Source organism: Schistocerca nitens, chromosome 12 (assembly GCF_023898315.1).
Source record: "Schistocerca nitens isolate TAMUIC-IGC-003100 chromosome 12, iqSchNite1.1, whole genome shotgun sequence".
NCBI lineage: Eukaryota > Metazoa > Arthropoda > Insecta > Orthoptera > Acrididae > Schistocerca > Schistocerca nitens.
In genome coordinates, this window is record NC_064625.1 from 141,257,415 (window position 1) to 141,278,824 (window position 21,410).

Genomic DNA, 21,410 nt, shown 5'->3' on the forward strand with positions numbered 1-21,410 from the left:
ACACAGCATCTACCTGTGAACCCGTGTCTATAGCCCTCTGAGTCTCGTGGACGAATAGCGCGAGCTGGGTTTCACACGATCGTCTTTTTCGAAACCCACGCTGATTCCTACAGAGTAGATTTCTAGTTTCCAGAAAAGTCATTATACCCGAACATAATACGTGTTCCAAAATTCTACAACTGATCGACCTTAGAGATATAGGTATATAGTTCTGCACATCCGTTCGACGTCCCTTCTTGAAAATGGGGATGACCTGTGTCCTTTTCCAATCCTTTGGAACGCTACGCCCTTCTAGAGACCTACGGTACACCGCTGCAAGGGGGGGGGGGGGGGGGGGGGCAAGTTCCTTCGCGTACTCTCTGTAAAATCGAACTGGTATCCCATCAGGTCCAGCGGCCTTTCCTCTTTTGAGCGAATTTAATTGTTTCTCTATCACTCTGTCGTCTATTTCGATATCTACCATTTTGTCATCTGTGCGACAATCTAGAGAAGGAACTACAGTGCAGTCTTCCTCTCTGAAACAGTTTTGGAAAAAGACATTTAGTATTTCGGCCTTTAATCTGTCATCCTCTGTTTCACATGATGATGCAATTCGAAAACATGGGTGACCTTGGTGGCACTTGGAAGAGGAAAGCATCCTAACCTGGTTAAACTTGTCCATCCAATGGTAAACATTACGAATAGTTTTTCCGTCTATTTTTCAATGACATCCACAAAATATTCCAACAGTGCAGCAACTGAAACCTCATCAGCCACAGCAACATTCCGAACTTGCTCTTCACTTAATGACACGTGGCTGGGCAATACTTTATGGACTGTCGAGGCACATTTTACATTACAGGGTGCAGTGAATGCACAGAACTGCCGATTTTGGCATACTATTAAACTGCATGTTATCCACAAAGAGTTAATGCATTCGTCGTATGTGGCTGTGTGGTGTGGATTCACAAGCAACTTAATTCTCGGTCCATTCTTCTTTGAAGGGAATACACCTAGAGGGTCTGTCAGGTCGACCATGACATCTGCACATTATTGAGACCTCCTTGCACAGCATGTGATTCCTGCTTTGGAAGAGTGCAGCTTTGTGGACACTACTGTTTTCATGCAAGATGGGACATCATCTCATGTCACTCACCCAGTTCAGGATCTGCTCAATGCAACATTCCACAAACATGTTATCTCCAGGGGTATTCCAGATGCATGGCCTGCAACATCGTCTTATCTGAATCCATGTGACTTTTGTTCTGGGAAGATCTACAAGTATTTACCTGGGACACGTTCTATGTCTCTGAGTGCCAGTATACATTATGCCTTTCTCGTTTGTTAGACCTTTTCTGCCCACATCCTATTCCTAATCCATTACATATGGAAATATTTCAATGGATGTTGGAAGAAGAAGAAGGAGGAGGAGTATTCCCAAAGACTGGAAAATAGCTAGAGTGATATCAGTTTTTAAAAAGGAGATAAAAGCCTATGCAGTTAATTACAGAGGAACAAGTTTACTGGACTCAGCATACAAGGTGTATGCTAAGATTTTAAATACTACACTTAAAAACATAGCAGAAGCAGTTCTGCATGAGGAACACATGGGTTTTTGGAAAGGACACTCCACAACAGGTGCACTTTTTATTCTACAGCAAATAATAGAAAAACGGAGTGAGTATAATAAAGAAACACACATTGCTTTTATTGACTTTAAAAAAAGCTTTTGACAATGTCAATAGACAGAAACTTTGGGAAATAATGACGAATCGCGGATATCCAAAGCAACTAGTAAATGCGACAAAAAGCATATATCAAGACACAAATATCACTCTAGATCTCAATGGGAAAACAGCTAATGAGGTACCAACTAACAGAGGGGTAAAACAAGGCTGCTGCATCTCTCCAACTATGTTCAACATCTACATTAATGAAATAATATATATAAGGAAATCAGAATTTCAGAAAGGCATCTAACTAGATAGGAACATTCTTTTAAATAATTTACTGCATGCTGATGATGCAGTGATCTTAGCAGATAAGGAAGATGACGTTCAGAAAGGAATCTACTTGCTAAAACAAATGAGTGAAAAATGTAACAGGGAAATTTCAAAAGAAAAACCTAAGACAATGGCTTTCATGGGGAAAGAACCAATCAGAACCAAAAGAGTGATAGACCAAAAGATTTTACAGCAAGTAAACCATTTCTCTTACCTCGGATGTGAAATGACATATGGCTACAGCAGAGATATTGAAATTAAGCTTAGTCAATTCAGTCGGGTATGTGGAACAATCAACAGGAACCTAAAAAACAAACTCAGGAAAGACATTCAAACTAAATTTTACAAAACTGTTGCAGTTCCAACACTGCTCTATGGAAGTGAGACATGGGTGATTGCCAAGAAGAGAGAAAGCCGGGTTCAGGCAAGGTTGCACAAGAGAAGACAGGCTAATCAAGATATTAGAGAAGAACTGCAAATCTTTAGCCTCAATGATAAAATTCGAGATTACAGAAGAAAATGGAATGAACATCTACAAAGAATGGAGAGTGAGAGACTTCCCTTAAAAAGCAAGAAATTATAAGTGCCATGGGAGAAGAGACAGAGTAAGACCCCGACAGAGATGGGTACCCAGTTCCTGCCTAATACCTGAAGAAAAGACGAACATTTCTAAAGGGTGGTCCATTGATCGTGACAGGGCCAAATATCTCACGAAATAAGCGTCAAAGTTAACGAAACTTGTCTAGCTTGAAGGGGGAAACCAGATGGCGCTATGGTTGGCCCGCCAGATGGCGCTGCCATAGGTGAAACGGATATCAACTGCGTTTTTTTAAATAGGAACCACCATTTTTTATTACATATTCCTGTAGTACGTAATGAAATATGAATGTTTTAGTTGGACCACTTTTTTCGCTTTGTGATAGATGACGCTGTAATAGTCACAAATATATGGCTCACAATTTTAGACGAACAGTTGGTAACAGGTAGGTTTTTTAAATTAAAATACAGAACGTACGTACGTTTGAACATTTTATTTCGGTTGTTCCAATGTGATACATGTACCTTTGTGAACTTATCATTTCTGAGATCGCATGCTGTTACAGCGTGATTACCTGTAAATATCACATTAATGCAATAAATGCTCAAAATGATGTCCGGAAACCTCAATGCATTTGGCAATACGTGTAACGACATTCCTCTCAACAGCTAGTAGTTCGCCTTCCGTGATGTTCGCACACGCATTGACAATGCGCTGACGCATGTTGTCAGGCGTTGTCGGTGGATCACGATAGCAAATATCCTTCACCTTTCGCCACAGAAAGAAATCCGGGGACGTCAGATCCGGTGAACGTGCGGGGCATGGTATGGTGCTTCGACGACCAATCCACCTGTCATGACATGTGCTATTCAAATACCTCTCCAACCGCACGCAAGCTATGTGCCGGACATCCATCATGTTGGAAGTATACTACTTGGGCATTATCATTTGTTGCAGGTCGTGGTTGACGTTTCACATGTGGCTGAACACTTCCTGTTTCCTTAAATAACGTAACTATCCGACGAACGGTCCGGACACTTGGGTGATGTCCAGGATACCGATCAGCATACACAGCACACGCCCGTTGGGCATTTTGATCACAATAGCCATACATAAACACGATATCGACCTTTTCCGCAATTGGTAAAGGGTCCATTTTCACACGGGTAATGTATCACGAAGCAAATACCGTCCGCACTGGCGGAATGTTACGCGATACCACATACGTTTGTGACTATTACAGCGCCATCTATCACAAAGCGAAAAAAGTGGTCCAACTAAAACAATCATATTTCTTTACGTACTATACGAGTATGTAATAAAAAATGGGGGTTCCTATTTAAAAAAAAAAACGCAGTTGATATACGTTTGACATATGGCAGCGCCATCTAGCGGGCCAACCATAGCGCCATCTGGATTCCCCCTTCAAGCTTGACGAGCTTCGTTCTTTGTAGTTTTTTCGTTTGATGCTTATTTCGAGAGATATTTGGCCCGGTCACATCTTTATTGCATTCACAGCGCCAGATTTGCACCTAGCAGGCAAGATGGGAACTACTTTTTTCCAATTTAAATTAGTTCCTCATTAAACACATCAGAATATCTACCACGTTCCGCTGTCATACAGTAATTACAGCCAACACTGGACTTCTGTGGGTAGCTGCACTTTAATTATAACCACCTGGTACAACATTTGTTTGAAATTGCTCAGGCATTCCCATGAATTCCACTTCGTCACTCCCTTTTCATACCCACCCTTTTGGGAGATACGTAATTTACCACCTATGCAGCGTTTCTTTCCAGATAGTGAGATTTAGTACCAAGTCTGTAATCCACCTATACCAAACACAGCATATCAAGAGTGTCTGTAACAACAGCTGTTTCAATGAGTTGTCACAAATGTTCGAGGTTATGTGACAGAAGTGGAATATATACACCTTTCTTCGTGTAGCTGCATAAGATAAAACCGCAACTTTTCAGGAAAGCTCATGGTGCAATTTGGCATCATGGTTTATGACTTGCAGAAGCTGCTATCTGAACAGTTTCTCTCTTAACCACATTCTTAAGGGATGTTCAGTTCTGCACTAGCTTGATAGGTCAACTTTGTGGAGCTCTGCAGTATCATGTCCCTCACACACCCAGTCTTCTGAACATTTCAATTGCACAAACAACCCTTCCCTTCGAATTTTCTTGTAACGCTTCACTATATGAACTGGTAGTGTCTTATGAAACTTGCCACGGATAGCTCTTTACACACTCCCTACTGATTGACAAAGGGCAAATTTTTGCGCACACACAATGCTTTGTCTGCGTGTTTCGCCACAATTTTCAGCAACTTAAGTCAACAGGGCCTCTATAGCCTGTTTTTCAAACTAACTTGGCAGTATCTTGTAAAAAAAAAAGGAAAGAAAACTTTGAGAGTCTCTTTCGCATACTCTGTAATTGTTTACATTATGTTTAATACCACATTTTAAAAATACACTCCTGAAAATGGAAAAAAGAACACATTGACACCGGTGTGTCAGACCCACCATACTTGCTCCGGACACTGCGAGAGGGCTGTACAAGCAATGATCACACGCACGGCACAGCGGACACACCAGGAACCGCGGTGTTGGCCGTCGAATGGCGCTAGCTGCGCAGCATTTGTGCACCGCCGCCGTCAGTGTCAGCCGGTTTGCCGTGGCATACGGAGCTCCATCGCAGTCTTTAACACTGGTAGCATGCCGCGACAGCGTGGACGTGAACCGTATGTGCAGTTGACGGACTTTGAGCGAGGGCGTATAGTGGGCATGCGGGAGGCCGGGTGGACGTACCGCCGAATTGCTCAACACGTGGGGCGTGAGGTCTCCACAGTACATCGATGTTGTCGCCAGTGGTCGGCGGAAGGTGCACGTGCCCGTCGACCTGGGACCGGACCGCAGCGACGCCCGGATGCACGCCAAGACCGTAGGATCCTACGCAGTGCCGTAGGGGACCGCACCGCCACTTCCCAGCAAATTAGGGACACTGTTGCTCCTGGGGTATCGGCGAGGACCATTCGCAACCGCCTCCATGAAGCTGGGCTACGGTCCCGCACACCGTTAGGCCGTCTTCCGCTCACGCCCCAACATCGTGTAGCCCGCCTCCAGTGGTGTCGCGACAGGCGTGAATGGAGGGACGAATGGAGACGTGTCGTCTTCAGCGATGAGAGTCGCTTCTGCCTTGGTGCCAATGATGGTCGTATGCGTGTTTGGCGCCGTGCAGGTGAGCGCCACAATCAGGACTGCATACGACCGAGGCACACAGGGCCAACACCCGGCATCATGGTGTGGGGAGCGATCTCCTACACTGGCCGTACACCACTGGTGATCGTCGAGGGGACACTGAATAGTGCACGGTACATCCAAACCGTCATCGAACCCATCGTTCTACCATTCCTAGACCGGCAAGGGAACTTGCTGTTCCAACAGGACAATGCACGTCCGCATGTATCCCGTGCCACCCAACGTGCTCTAGAAGGTGAAGTCAACTACCCTGGCCAGCAAGATCTCCGGATCTGTCCCCCATTGAGCATGTTTGGGACTGGATGAAGCGTCGTCTCACGCGGTCTGCACGTCCAGCACGAACGCTGGTCCAACTGAGGCGCCAGGTGGAAATGGCATGGCAAGCCGTTCCACAGGACTACATCCAGCATCTCTACGATCGTCTCCATGGGAGAATAGCAGCCTGCATTGCTGCGAAAGGTGAATATACACTGTACTAGTGCCGACATTGTGCATGCTCTGTTGCCTGTGTCTATGTGCCTGTGGTTCTGTCAGTGTGATCATGTGATGTATCTGACCCCAGGAATGTGTCAATAAAGTTTCCCCTTCCTGGGACAATGAATTCACGATGTTCTTATTTCAATTTCCAGGAGTGTATTTCTTGGACTTAATAATTACCCTGTATAATTATTTCACATAATGACTGTTATGGTAAAGAATTGATTGACACACCATATCGAAAATTCTTCAAACATTATGAATTATCGTTCTGACCTCAAAAGTTCATACAGTCAGTTCATCATAGGTATTGACTTTCAGGCATTAGTCACTAATTGCCTGCTATTTTGTGGCTGTAGCTACACAATGGTGCACCCCTGACCATTGGTTAATTGGCAAATTTTCTTCATTTCAATATACACTGACTGAACTGATGTTCATACCAGGTTTTTAGTCTGCATCCAGTACATACACATCGCCACAGAATGTGTGGTGGCTGGTAGAGAGTACAAATGGACCTTAATATTGGTCTGGCGTTCAGTTCGAAGACTGATATGAGGCTTCCCAAATACACTATGTGATCAAACGTATCCGTACACCCCTAAAAACATACGTTATTCACATTGGGGTATTGTGCAGACACCTACTGCCAGGTACTACATATCACCCACCTCAGTAGCCATTTGACATCGTGAGAGAGCAGTATGGGGTGCTCTGCGGGACTCACGGACTTCGAATGTGGCCAGCTGATTGGGTGTCACTTGCGTCATACGTCTGTACGCGAGATTTCCACACTCCTAAACATCCCTAGGTCCACTGTTTCTGATGTGATAGTGAAGTGAAGTGAAAACGTTAAGGGACACGTACAGCACAAAAGCGTACAGGCCGACCTCGTCTGCTGATTGACAGAGACCGCCGACAGTTGAAGAGGGTCATAATGTGTAATAGGAGACACCTATCCAGACCATCACACAGGAATTCCAAACTGCATTAGGATCCACTGCAAGTACTAAGACAGTTAGGCGGGATGTGAGAAAACTTGGATTTCATGGCCGAGCGGCTGCTAATAAGTCAAACATCACGCCGGCAAATGCCAGAAGATGCCCGCTTGGCATCTTGGCAAGTAGGGAGCGTAAACATTGGACGATTGCACAGTGGAAAAACGTTGTGTTGAGTGACGAATCACGGTACACAATGTAGCGATCCGATGACAGAGTGTGGGTATGGCGAATGCTCAGTGAACATTAACTGCCAGCGTGTGTAGTGCCAACAGTAAAATTCGGAGGCGGTGGTGTTGTGGTGTGGTTGTGTTTTTCATGGAGGGAGCTTGCACACCTTCTTGTTTTGCGTGGCACTATCACAGCACAGGTCTACATTGGTGTTTTGAGCACCTTCTTGCTTCCCACTGTTGAAGAGCAATTCGGGGATGCCGATTGCATCTTTCAACACGATCGAGCACCTGTTCATAATGCACAACCTGTGGCGGAGTGGTTACGCGATAACATCCCTGTAATGGACTGGCATGCACAGAGTCCTGACCTGAATCCTATGTAACACCTTTGGGATGTTTTTGAACGCCGACTTCGTGCCAGGCCTCACCGACAGACATCGATACCTCTCCTCAGTGCAGCACTCCGTGAAGAACGGGCTGCCATTCCCCAAGAAACCTTCCAGCACCTGATTGAGCATATGCCTGCGAGAGTGGAAGCTGTCATCAAGGCTAAGGGTGGGCTAACACCATACAGAATTCCAGCATTACCTATGGACGGCGCCACGAACTTTTAGGTCATTTTCAGCCAGGTGTCCTGATACTTTTGATCACATAGTGTAGCTCTACTACCTTTCGGGCCTCATTTCTAATCAATTCCCTCAGAAACGCCTGACTGAATTCGACTACACTCTATTACTCTGATTTCACACTTATTGAAGTTCATTTTATGATCCCTTCTCAAAACATTAACCTTCCAAGTTCAACTACTCTCTCAAATCCGTTTCAGTTTCAGAGAGAATTACATCACCAACAAACCTTCAAGTTTTTATTTTCTCTTCCTGAACTTTGATTCCCTCCAATCGTCTCCATGGTTTCCTTCACAGCTTCCTGAATATAGATATTGAATAAGTCATGTCTTGGCTAAATAAAAGCCTGTCGCACTCCTTTCTCAGCCACTGTTTCCCTGTGATGTCCTTTGACTCTTGTAACTGTAGACTCGTTTCTGCACAATTTGCAAATAACCTCTCTCTTTCTCCATTTTATCTCTGCCACTTTCATAATTTCAGAGATTGCAGTTCAATCCGCATCGTCAAAATCTTCCTGTAAATTAAAAATGCTCCAATGTAGGTTCGCCTTTCTTCAACCTGTCTCCTAAGACAAGTCGTAGGATCAGTATTGAATCACATGTTCCTACATTTCTTCAGTACTCAAACTGATCGTCCCAGAGGTCAGCCTCTACCAGTTTTTTCCATTCCTACGTAAATAGTTTGTTTCAATACTTTGCAACCATGACTTATTACTCAATTACACTTACACCTGGCAACACTGCCTACTTTCGAACTCGAATTATTTCATTCTTCCTCGAGTCTGAGGGTATTTCACCTGTCTCATCTCTCTTGCTCACCAGGCGAAATAATTTTGTCTTGGATGGCTTACCCAAGGATCACAGTAGTTCTGAGGAATGTCATCTGCTACAGAGATCTTGTTCCCACGTTTATATACATTTCTGAATTCATTCAATCTCTTCCATCACACTTAGTATCGATCCTCGGCAAATGGTTCAAATGGCTCTGAGCACTATGGGACTTAACATCTGAGGTCATCAGTCCCCTAGAACTTAGAACTACTTAAACCTAACTAACCTAAGGACATCACACACATCCATGCCCGAGGCAGGATTCGAACCTGCGACCGTAGCGGTCGCGCGGTTCCAGACTGAAGCGCCTAGAACCGCTCGGCCACACTGTCCGGCGATCCTCGACACATTGATAACTTACAACATATTTAAAAATAACTATGTTGTTGTAGTAATAGCAAAATTATATTTTACTTACCTGTTATCAGAGGCTGACATTTTAAATGGCGGAACTGCTTCGGCTGAAGAGATATCTGGTCCTACAACTTCTCCGTTGCTGAAACCAGAATTTGGGGACACTTTATCGTTCCCGCGTTTGGAGACAAAGTTCTCTGCATCAGCGCATCCAACAATTTTGTCCAATGGATTTTCTCTCACACCATTACAACTGTAATTCGGTAGGCTGTTGGCCACACTGTTTCGCTCCACATCTGGGAGGCGCAACTCTGTTGCAGGCTTTGGCCATATTGCCCTGCACAGTCTTTCTTCAGTTTCAGATTCTGGACTTTCTTGCTCACATGATTTCCCATTACCTTGGTCTCCAAGTGATGCCGCATCACCTTTGAAAAACTTGCTTTTCTTACCATACGACTTCCTGTAGCCTTTCGTGCAGCCACCGGAAAACATTCTGTTCTCAAAGGAAAGCAGAGACGGTTCACTTGATATCTCCAAATTATCTATGCTTCCGCATTGTTCAACACACTTCTGGGAAGTTTCCTCTCGCGGTGTGAGCCTTTCCGAGGTATAATGTCTGATTTCGTCGCAGGTTAACTTTCTGAGCACAACCACTGGTTGCAAAGAGGAAGACACGGCATATGAAGAGCTCTGACAATCGTCACTACTTGTTTTATTTTCACAACCTGGTACATTTAATTCTCCTGTGCTCTCTACCGTGTTACAGTCTGCAGTGGAAGAATCACAGTCACCATTCGCTACATTCCCAGACAAATGACCGCTAACACCAACTTCTAGTGCGGATGTTACACATTTCCTATTACTGTAAACAGAACTCTCTTGCTCACACTGTACAGCCTCCCTGGTTGGACCAGACTGATTAACAATAGCGCCATTCTGAGAACGTTGCAGTTCATTTACATCTGCGAGTATTTTTTCGCATTCTTCTGACTGATCTTCAAACAAACCACGTACACAACTTCGCGTACCTCTTTCATATTCTTCTGAACGTTCATCTGCCCTCCTAACTTTAACAATGCTGTTGTCTTTAGTGGGAGAAGTCTTTCTCTTTGCACAGCCACCCGGTCCAGTTTTCCTCGAGGGCAAGGTTTCTTTCCAAATGCTGCTCCCTTCGTGTACTCCATTCACTTGGATAGGTGTTGACAGCTCGGCTCTTTTTTCATCTAGCTCCGCACTGCAGTCAGCCACTTGCTTCGAGCCACGTCTTCCACTGCTGGACAACCTAGATTCACCAAGTACAGTTTCCTCGGACCCACTTCCTTTCTCCTGCAAAGCGGCACCTTTCGTTTCTTCATATTGTATAGTATGACCGTTCCGATCAGCTACAAAAAAATTTCTTCTCTCTGCAGGTGTAGACGTAGTTAATGGATTGCCGTTCAGAGCATGAGATCCATTTCTTTTCCCCTGCAAAGTGGAATCTTTCTTTCTTCCAAATTTCGTACGAGGTGAGCTAGGCAAATACCTCCCATTGCATACTCCATTGACTCTCCCATTTAAACCGCTGCTGCGAGTCGGCCACTTTGGTTCAGTTACAAAAAATTTTCTCCTCTCACCGGGTTTGGATGTAGCTACGGTAGTACCATTGACGGCACGATGTGCTGGTAACTCTGTAGATTCATCATGTAATTTATCTACCATCACAACAGGTTGTAATGAAGGCAAAGTATAATGATTTGCACTGTAGAACAGATTAGATAGTTTCAATGATGCCGCCGCTTTCATTAGCAAATGCTCTCTTCCTTTACCTATTTGGGCATCAACAGGTAGTCTGGCACTGGTGGAAGGCCTATTGGTCAAATTCTTTACATTCCCAGAACGAATTCTCTTTTCTGAGTCACTGTTACACTTCCTCCAAAAGTCTTCCTGCCAAGAGTCCGTAATACATTTCCTGTCGGGTTCACCTAACTCCCGGGGGACCTCTGACCTGTCCAGTTCCTTCATCAAAATGTCTATCGTTCTCCGGGTACGACCCTTTTTATGGCTCTCCTGGAATAGAAAAGAAAATAAATTATATGTCAAAAACTCTTGCCATTTTTAATTAACATGCAGAGTGGAAGTGGAAAATGTTGAAGTGTAAAATGTTATGTGCGTGTGTGTGTGTTGTGTGTGTGTTTTTTTGGTGGTCAAAGGAGAGGTTATCAGTGCCTTACAAATATTAGTAAGAATCGAAGTGGTAAACAAAAGGGGAAGAATAAGTCTAACACAAATACATCCATTCTCTCCCAACCTCGTGCATGGTCATCCACACAAGCAATATAAGAAAAAATCAAAAATACACTACTGGCCATTAAAATTGCTACACCAAGAAGAAATGCAGTTGTAAATGGGTATTCATTGGACAAAAATATTATACTAGAACTGACATGTGATTACATTTTCACGCAATTTGGGTGCAAACATCCTGAGGAATCAGTACCCAGAACAACCACCTCTGGCCATAATAACGGCCTTGATACGCCTGAGCATTGAGTCAGACAGAGCTTGGATGGCGTGTACAGGTACAGCTGCCCATGCAGCTTCAACACGATACCACAGTTCATCAAGAGTAGTGACTGGTGTATTGTGACGTGCCAGTTGGTCGGCCACCAGACGTTTTCAATTCGTGAGAGATCTGGAGAATGTGCTGGCCAGGGCAGCAGTCGAGCATTTTCTGTATCCACAAAGGCCCGTACAGGACCTGCAACATGCGGTCGTGCATTATCCTGCTGAAATGTAGGGTTTCGCAGGGATCGAATGAAGGGTAGAGCCACGGGTCGTAACACATCTGAAATGTAACGTCCACTGTTCAAAGTGCCGTCAATGGGAACAAGAGGTGACCGAGACGTGTAACCGATGGCACTCCATACCATCACGCCGGGTGATACGCCAGTATGGCGATGACGAATACAAGCTTCCAATGTGCGTTCACCGCGGTGTCGCCAAACACGGATGCGACCATCGTGATGCTGTAAACAGAACCTGGATTCATCCGAAAAAATGACGTTTTGCCATTCGTGCATCCAGGTTCGTCGTTGAGTACACCATCGCAGGCGCTCCTATCTGTGTTGCAGCGTCAAGGATAACCGCAGCCACGGTCTTCGAGCCGATAGTCCGTGCTGCTGCAAACGTCGTCGAACTGTTCGTGCAGGTGGTTGTTGTCTTGGAAACGTCCCCATCTGTTGACCCAGGGATCGAGACGTGGCTGCACGATCCGTTACAGCCATGCGGGTAAGATGCCTGTCATCTCGACTGCTAGTGATACGAGGCCGTTGGGATCCAGCACGGCGTTCCGTATTACCCTCCCGAACCCACCGATTCCTAATTCTGCTAACAGTCATTGGATCTCGAACGACGCGAGCAGCAATGTCGCGATACGATAAACTGCAATGGCGATAGGCTACAATCCGACCTTTATCAAAGTCGGAAACGTGATGTTATGTATGCATTTCTCCTCCTTACACGAGGCATCACAACAACGTTTCACCAGGCAACGCAGGTCAACTGCTGTTTGTGTATGAGAAATCGGTTGGAAACTTTCCTCATGTCAGCACGTTGTAGGTGTCGCCACCGGCGCCAACCTTGTGTGAATGCTCTGAAAAGCTAATCATTTCCATACCACAGCATATTCTTCCTGTCGGTGAAATTTCGCGTCTGTAGCACGTCATCTTCGTGGTGTAGCAATTTTAATGGCCAGTAGTGTATGTACAGAAAGAGCCATACACGCTATCAGCGCACTGTTACAAGGCTGCATCGCTTCCATGCCACGACACGTCACTGCTGTTATCTCTGCCAAAGGTGGACATACTGGTATATACCAGTTACTAGTTACGTGGTCGTGATGTTCTGGCTAATTAATGCATTTCAACAACTATCATTGCGTCGATTTAAAGGAGGAACTACAATGCGATATCCCTCTGTAGAAGAGTTTTAGAAAAAGACGTTTAGTATTTCCGGTATTTCTGTGTCATCCTCTGTTTCAATGCCATTACAGTCACAGTGTGTCTGGACAGACAGCTTTGACCCAATTACTGATTTAACACAAAACTAGGACTTTCTGTCATTAGAATTAGAATCAATCGGAAAATTTAGAAATTCTGAAGGGTCTTTTTCTCCATGTACCCACACAACGAAAGTGTCATCAACATAGCAAAACCAACACGATGGTTTCTCTTCTTTGCCATCTGAAGAACTGCTCCTTCAGATTTTTGCACACAGAAATTTCCTACAACTGCGCTGAGTAGGCGTCCCATAGCCCCATCATCAGTTCGCTATAAGAATTTGTTGTCCCACTGAAAGTAAGTTGGTGTGAAACTATGTTTAAACAGGTCTGCCACATTCTTTGCGAAAATAGCTCCCAACTTTGACATCACATAATTAAGAGGAACCGTACTAAGCAGTGATACAATTACTAAATGACCATAATTCACCCAAGGACTCAACATGAGGGGTTTAACAAAATGACTAGAATTTCTAATGTGTCAGTTTTTTTCCAGCAAACAACTGTAGGAGAGTGGCGATGTGTTTGGCAATGCCATAGGTCGAACAGTTAATAGCACTAACAATAAACAATAGATCTTAATGAAATGGCAGTGCATTTTAGGCAAAAATATGCTATTATCAGCTTTAAAGAGGTTTAAGTTTTCAGGTAGTTTCGTATACAACATGTTGGAAAATTCAGGACATCTACTGAGATACGAGGCTCTGAAAATCTGCAACAATATCAAGAAATTGCCAACAATTACGTATATCAGTCGTTTCGTACTACCGACTTTTTTCAATGCAGTTTTGTACACAATGTTGTACAGGATTTAATTTCCTTCGAGATGCACACAAAATATTTGTAATTGCTCCACATCCACGCTGAGGAAGGTTTCTTTAACAATTTCAGTGAATGTGGACTGGAAACTGAAAATACCATCCTCAGTCAAAAACAATATTCCTGAATATATCTTTAAGCCATTATGTATGCAATATATTGTATGCACTGAGGTGACAAAAGTCATGAGATACCTGCCTGTATCGTGTCGGCCATCCATTTTCCCGGCGTAGTCCAGCATCTCCATGTGGCATGGACTCAACAAGTCGTTGGAAGCCCCCTGTAGAAACATTGAGCCATGCTGCCTCTACACCCGTCAATAATTGCAGAAGTGTTACCGGTGCAGGATGTTGTACACCAACTGACCTCTCGATTACGTCCTGTAAATGTTCGATGAATTCATGTTGGGAAGTCTGGGTGGAAAAAACATTCGCTCGAGTTGTCCAGTATGTTCCTCAAACCAATAGTGAATCACTGTGGTTCGACGACGTGGCGCGTTGTCGTCCATAAAAATTCCATCGTTCTTTGGGAACGTGGAGTCCATGAATGGCTGAAAATGGTCTCCAAGTAGACAAGCATAACCATTACCAGTCAAAGATCGGTTCAGCTGGAGCAGAGGACTCAGTCGATTTCATGTAAACACTGTCCATGCAATTGCAGAGCTGTACCACTTTACACAGTGCCTTGTTGACGACTTCGGCCCGTACAAACCCTATCATCATCTCTTACCAGCTGAAATCGCAACTCATCCGACCAGGCCACGATTTTCCAGTCGTCTAGGGTCCAACCGATATGGACACGAGCCCCAGGACAGGCGCTGCAATCGCATCGGTCGTCTGCTGCCACAGCCCGTTAACGACAAACTTCGTCGTACGTCCAACATTACTTTCCGCGGTTATTTCACACAGTGCTGCTTGTCTCCTAGTGTTGACAACTCCACGTGAACGCCGGTGTTCTCGGTCGTTAAGTGAAAGACGCTGGCCACTGTGTTGTCCGTTGTGAGAGGTAATGCCTGCAATTTGGTATTCTCAGCAAAATCTCGACGCTGTGGCTCCCGGAATACTGAATTCCCCAACTAATTCCGAAATGGAATGTCCATGCTTCTAGCTCCAACTACCATTCGGCGTTCAAAGTCTGTTAATTGCCGTCGTGCGGCAATAATCACGTGGGAAACCCTTTCATATGAATCACCTGCGTACAAACGACCACCCCGTTAATGCTCTGCCCTTGTATACCTTGTGTACGCAATACTATCGCCATTTGTATATGTGCATATCGATATCACATGACTTTTGTCACCTCGCTGTACATGTAGTTCATTACATTCGTGTAATTGGGGGCAGTACGTAGATTTGAAAAAAGAAAAACTCATATTTTCAACTCTTTTACACGTACTTATATATCAACAAAATACAGTTTAAAATAAATCTCATTTTATTTTCATAGCTGGTCCAATGTTCCCTATCTTCCCTCACTCCCTTCGCTCCACAGGATTCACCCTTCCACTGGACAGCCGTTTGAGTTCGCAAAGTTTCCATCAGTCGACTATTAACTGCAATGAATGCGCGTTGTTGCTGTATTGTAGTAGGCGTTCGTTCGTTCAAAATGTCGGATTCACATTGGGCTGTGTGCTATATCTGTCCTGAAAGTCTTGAGTGATGGTGAAACGCCGCTAGTGAAAGAAAATGCTGTAAAGAGACTACATGAGTCGTGTGCAAAGCGTAAACTTACAGCAGGTGCGAGCTTAATGTGCACACAATTTAATTGGAGAACGCTAATTGTTAATGGCCCAAGCTGTAAATCGTAAAGTGGGCATTTACATAAAGAATAATTAATTTGAGGGGAAAGCGTCTAACAAAAACACGTTGATTTATTCTCTAAAAACATCAATTACCGTATTTTACGGACTATAAGACGCCTTTTTTTTCGAAAAATTGCCTCCAAAATTCAGGTGCGTCTTACACTCGAAATTAACATAAAGATGTCGATATCCACTGTTTGATTTAAAATTCCCGCCAGTATTTAAAATGACCTTATATTCGACGTAGCTTTTAAGGGTGGGGTTGGTTAACGCTACAGTTTTATGAAACGTCATGGACATAGCATGCTAACCAATACCAAAGTATCTCAGAAAATGCCACAACAGTACGAACAGAAAATATTGTATTTTCATCGCTCCATTATTCAAAATAAAAGAAAACCAGTGTGGAACTAAGCCAAATAGTGAATACGGACGAAACTCCTCTGACATTTGATGTCCCGAGTAACAGAACTGTTGTAAGGATAGGTGCTAAAACTGTAACTATAAAAACAAGCGGACATGCAAAAAAGCACTACACTGATGTCCTTCCATGTTGTGCTGACGGTACTAAAAGTAATCCAATGATCATTTCCAAGCGCAAAACAGTGCCAAAAACCTTCTGAAATATCGCCTGGTGGTGTTCACGTACCGACAAGGGTTGGATGGACGAGGCTGGTATAAATTATGGATCAACAGAGTGTTGGAGAGAAGGGAAGCTGCTTTGTTGAAGAAGAGTTCTCCTCTTTTGGTAGATCAGTTTAGTACTAATTTGAAAAATCTTGTGCAAGAGAAACTGAGACACGAAAATACAAAGCATTCTGTCATTCCGGAAGAACTTCCTTCACAATTGCAACCTCCTGATCCCGTCGGGAAGTAAACCATTTAAAATGTATATGAGAGAGGAATGTAACAAACGGATGATAGAGGGAACCCAACATGAATTCACGCCGAAGGGCGCTTTAAAACGACCTACAATCAAACAAGTCCGTCAGTGGATACAACAGTCATGTAGAGTGAGAGAAGACATTACTGTTAAATCTTTCAGGAAGTGCGCCAACGCTCTAGAAGGCAGTGAAGACCATCTTACGTATGAAGGAGGCAACGATGATGGAGAAGAAGAACGTTCAGATGACTATTTTCAGGGGTTTTTAAAGGTAAATCCACAATACATGTGAAAGAAACACAGTAGAAGAAGAATGGGTAGCTTTGAGAGAATACTGAAGGCAGCACAGGATCAAGTAGGTAAAAAGACGAGGGCTAGTAGAAATCCTTCGGTAACAGAAGATATATTGAATTTAACTGAGGAAAGGAGAAAATACAAAAATGCAGTAAATGAAGCAGGCGAAAAGAAATACAAACGTCGCAAAAATGAGATCAACAGGAAGTGCAAAATGGCTAAGCAAGCAAGGCTAGAGGACAGATATAAGGTTTTAGAGGCATGTATCCCTAGCGGTAAGATAGATACTGCCTACAGGAAAATTAAAGAGACTTTTGCAGAAAAGAGAACCACCTGCGTGGATATCAAGAGCTCAGATCGAAACCCAGTGCTAAGCAAAGAAGGGAAAGCAGAAAGGTGGAAGGAGTATACACAGGGTCTATGCAGGGGCGATGTTAGGTGGAAGGAGTATATACAGGGTCTATGCAGGGGCGATGTTCTTGAGAACAATATTATGGAAATGGAAGAGAATGTAGATGAAGATGAAATGGGAGATATGATACTGCATGAAGAGTTTGACAGAACACTGAAAGACTTGAGCCGAAACAACGCCCCGGGAGTAGACAACATTCCATTAGAACTACTGATAGCCTTGAGAGAGGCAGTCCTGACAAAACTCTAGAAGCTTTCGTAATGTGGTGCTACAGAAAAATGCTGAAGATTAGATGGGTAGATCACGTAACTAATGAGGAGGTACTGTATAGAATTGTGGAGAAGAGGAGTTTGTGGCACAACCTCATTAAAAGATGGGATCGGTTGGTAGGACACGTTCTGAGGCATCAAGGGATCACCAATTCGGTATTGGAGGGAAGCGCGGAGGGTAAAAATCGTAGACGGAGACCAAGAAATGAATTTCAGAAGGATGTAGGTTGCTGTAGTTACTCGGAGATGAAGAAGCTTGCACAGGATAGAGAAGCATGGAGAGCTGCATCAAGCCAGTCTCAGCGCTGAAGACGACGACGACGACACAAATTCGGTTTTATCAATAAAGAGCTTTTTTAGTCTGGGTTTGTAATCTAATAACGAAAATAATTAAAATGTTCCTTTAGAAAAACTGCTTAAAAATTAAGGGGCGCCTAATAGTCCGCAATATACGATATATGCATGAATTATCAATAAATGTGCAATGATACGCAAACATAGATTTTAGAAATCTAATTACTGGCTTTAGTTGATTAGCAGTGCTACTCGACTGAACGAGAAAGTAGGCTATACACATCGTAGTATCGAGCAAAAAGTGAATGGCAAAGCTTGTGAATTCTATACGAAAAAACTGTGACTGTGAACCAAGTGACTAACTGCAAAACGGGCACATGCAACACGCCGGTGTTGAATCTGAAACAGGTTCTCGTACAGATGCGCACGTGCGGTCCAAGAATGCCCTAATATGCCGGTGCTGCTGTTTTATGCTCATCGTAATGATGCACGAGCGCCGTGGCAAAGACCACCGTCGTGTGATTGCCTCTCAGCTGGGGTTTCGTCTGCGTACGAAAATCTCTGTGCGAACTCTACCGTGTCTTCCAAAAAATCTTTTATGTCCGAACACTACTGCGTCTTCCGAAGAAGTCCTTCTACATGCAAACACTTGCATGTCGGCCGGCCGTGGTGGCCGAGCGGTTCTAGGCGCTACAGTCTGGAACCGGTCGACCGTTACGGTCGCAGGTTCGAATCCTGCTTCGGGCATGGATGTATCTGGTGTCCTTAGTTTAGTTACGTTTAAGTAGTTCTAAGTTCTAGGGGACTGATGACCTCAGAAGTTAAGTCCCACAGTGCTCAGAGCCATTTGAACTTGTGTGGTCACAGGCGCCTTGTCACGGTTCGCGCGGCTTCCCCCGTCGGAGGTTCGAGTCGTCCTTCGGGCATGGGCGTGTGTGTCGTCCTTAGCATAAGTTAGTTTTAGTATTGTGTAAGCCTATGGATCGATGACTTCAGCAGTTTGGTTCCATATGAACTTACCACCACCACCATCTTACGAAGAAATCCCAACTTTTTGGTAGATTCTAAAGTCAAGCTATCCTTTCCGCTGAACCGTGTCTGCTCGCCAATAGAGAAATATGCAGAAAACAACGGTCCAATAGCGAGCCTTTTCCTACATATGGAATCCCGTCAAAAATAAAACGTTACTTGGTTCAAATGGCTCTGAGCACTATGGGACTTAACTTCTGAGGTCATTAGTCCCCTAGAACTTAGAACTAGTTAAACGTAACTAACCTAAGAACATCACGCACATCCATGCCCGAGGCAGGATTCGAACCTGCGACCGTAGCGGTCTCGCGGTACCAGACTGCAGCGCCTAGAACCGCACGGCCACTTCGGCCGGCTAAAACGTTACTATCTGATGCCAATTGTATATATATATATATATATATATATATATATATATATATATATATGTGTGTGTGTGTGTGTGTGTGTTATTTCTATGAGTTTAGAGTAACACATCTCTCCCTCTAAGGACATCATGAACCATTGCAGCAAATCTTCGGGTGCATGGAAATAATTTTCAAAAACACGACCGCCACGCCGCGCGGGATTAGCGGAGAGGTCTAGGGCGCTGCAGTCATGGACTGTGCGGCTGGTCCCGGCGGAGGTTCGAGTCCCTCGGGCATGGGTGTGTGTGTTTGTCCTTAGGATAATTTACGTTCAGTAGTGTATAAGCTTAGGGAATGATGACATTAACAGTTGAGTCCTATAAGATTTCACACACATTGGAACATTTTTGAACGACCGCCGCATCGTCGTCAGCATTGTCTTACTACGACAGAGAAGAGGTGAAAGGTGGCTACACTGAGCCACAGCGCCAGAGATCGCGCTAGAGAGTATTGTTCCGCCGCCTCCACTGGCAGTGATTATTGAGATGTCGTAGTGGGCAGTGCTTTGGGAGAACTCGTGGTAGTCAGTGCTGAGATGTCGTAGTGAGGAGTGTTTGTTGAGATGAGCTAGTAGGCAGTGCTTGTTTTTCTCTGTTGGCGAGTTCGCCATGTTAACAATCTCGTCATTCTCACTATCCATCATTTTTGCCTTTTTCATTGATCGCGTAATCATTCACAAAATATACAAAACTCGTCACTATAAAAAATTACACACAATGACACTATATCTCCAACAATATCATTCACACGAAATGCTTCCCTCAATCACGATCATCGAACAATTGAAATAATTGCACTAATTGTCAAACCCGTAGACAAGACAACAGAAATGAAATTTTGCAAAAAAAAAAAAAAAAAAAAAAATACCATTAGAAGAATGACAATTACCAAATCTACACATGCAATATAGACTACAATTACTAAACTACAAATTACTACAACAATCCTACTGTCTACTATTTCTACAATCAGAAGAATTCCAAGGGACGATCCGAAGCAGCGGTCGCCACGTGCATGGGGGCTTAATTAAAATAGAATGCAAATAATTTTAATTTTTTGATTCATAGCTGTCTGTTCGGTTACGAAGTCTCGTAACGGTTGGCCCTGACTAGTATTATTACGCTATCTGACTGCAAAGAACAACAACAAAGAATGAAATGGAAATTTTCATTAACACAATTAATTAATTAAGTCCCCAGCAACTATAAAACCTACGAAACCAAAGCACAAGTGTAACTGTTCTGTGTGTGGAAGTATGACTCAACGTACGCATCTGGCACGGTTCTTTTTCAACAACACAAGAAATTTTAAATATCATTTATACTGAATTAATTAAAGAAAATAGAAATACCATAATTACTCAAGAAAACCAGAATTACACTCTAATAGAAGAACACAAGCCAGATGCTTTGTTGACTGAACCTGTAATGACGCATTATTCAGGACATTGAAATAATGAGAAAGAAAAGAAAAGTAGTTTGTTACCTTAATTTATATTGATGAAAAGCACTCTAGACATTACCATCTCTCCACACCGACTCGCTACTATCACATCTCAACAAGAACTTTTCAGTATCACATCTCAGCAAGCACTGCCTACTAGCTCATCTCAACAAACACTCCTCACTACGACATCTCAGCACTGACTACCACGAGTTCTCCCAAAGCACTGCCCACTACGACATCTCAATAATCACTGCCAGTGGAGGCGGCCGAACAATACTCTCTAGCGCGATCTCTGGCGCTGTGGCTCAGTGTAGCCACCTTTCAGAGGTAATCATCATTTATACGAAAATAAGTTTCAAAACTGTTTCTAGTCCACGTTGCAGAAGCCTGAAAGCAGTACCTATCGTCCTCTCCTGTGTGGTGTCTCTATATAATAGAAAACTGTACCAATCGATAGGTGCAGCTTATTATGACACCAT

General features: G+C 43.8%; 1 protein-coding gene across 2 annotated transcripts in view; it reads right to left on the reverse strand.

The window, feature by feature from the left end:
- The window catches only part of LOC126215215 (uncharacterized), a 374,241-nt gene that overhangs the window by 199,138 nt on the left and 153,693 nt on the right, over window positions 1-21,410 (reverse strand). For both annotated transcript variants that reach the window (XM_049941882.1, XM_049941881.1), the window contains exon 4: window positions 9,306-11,287. In XM_049941882.1, coding sequence (XP_049797839.1) covers window positions 9,306-11,287 — 1,982 coding nt within the window. The remainder of the gene's footprint in view (window positions 1-9,305; window positions 11,288-21,410) is intronic.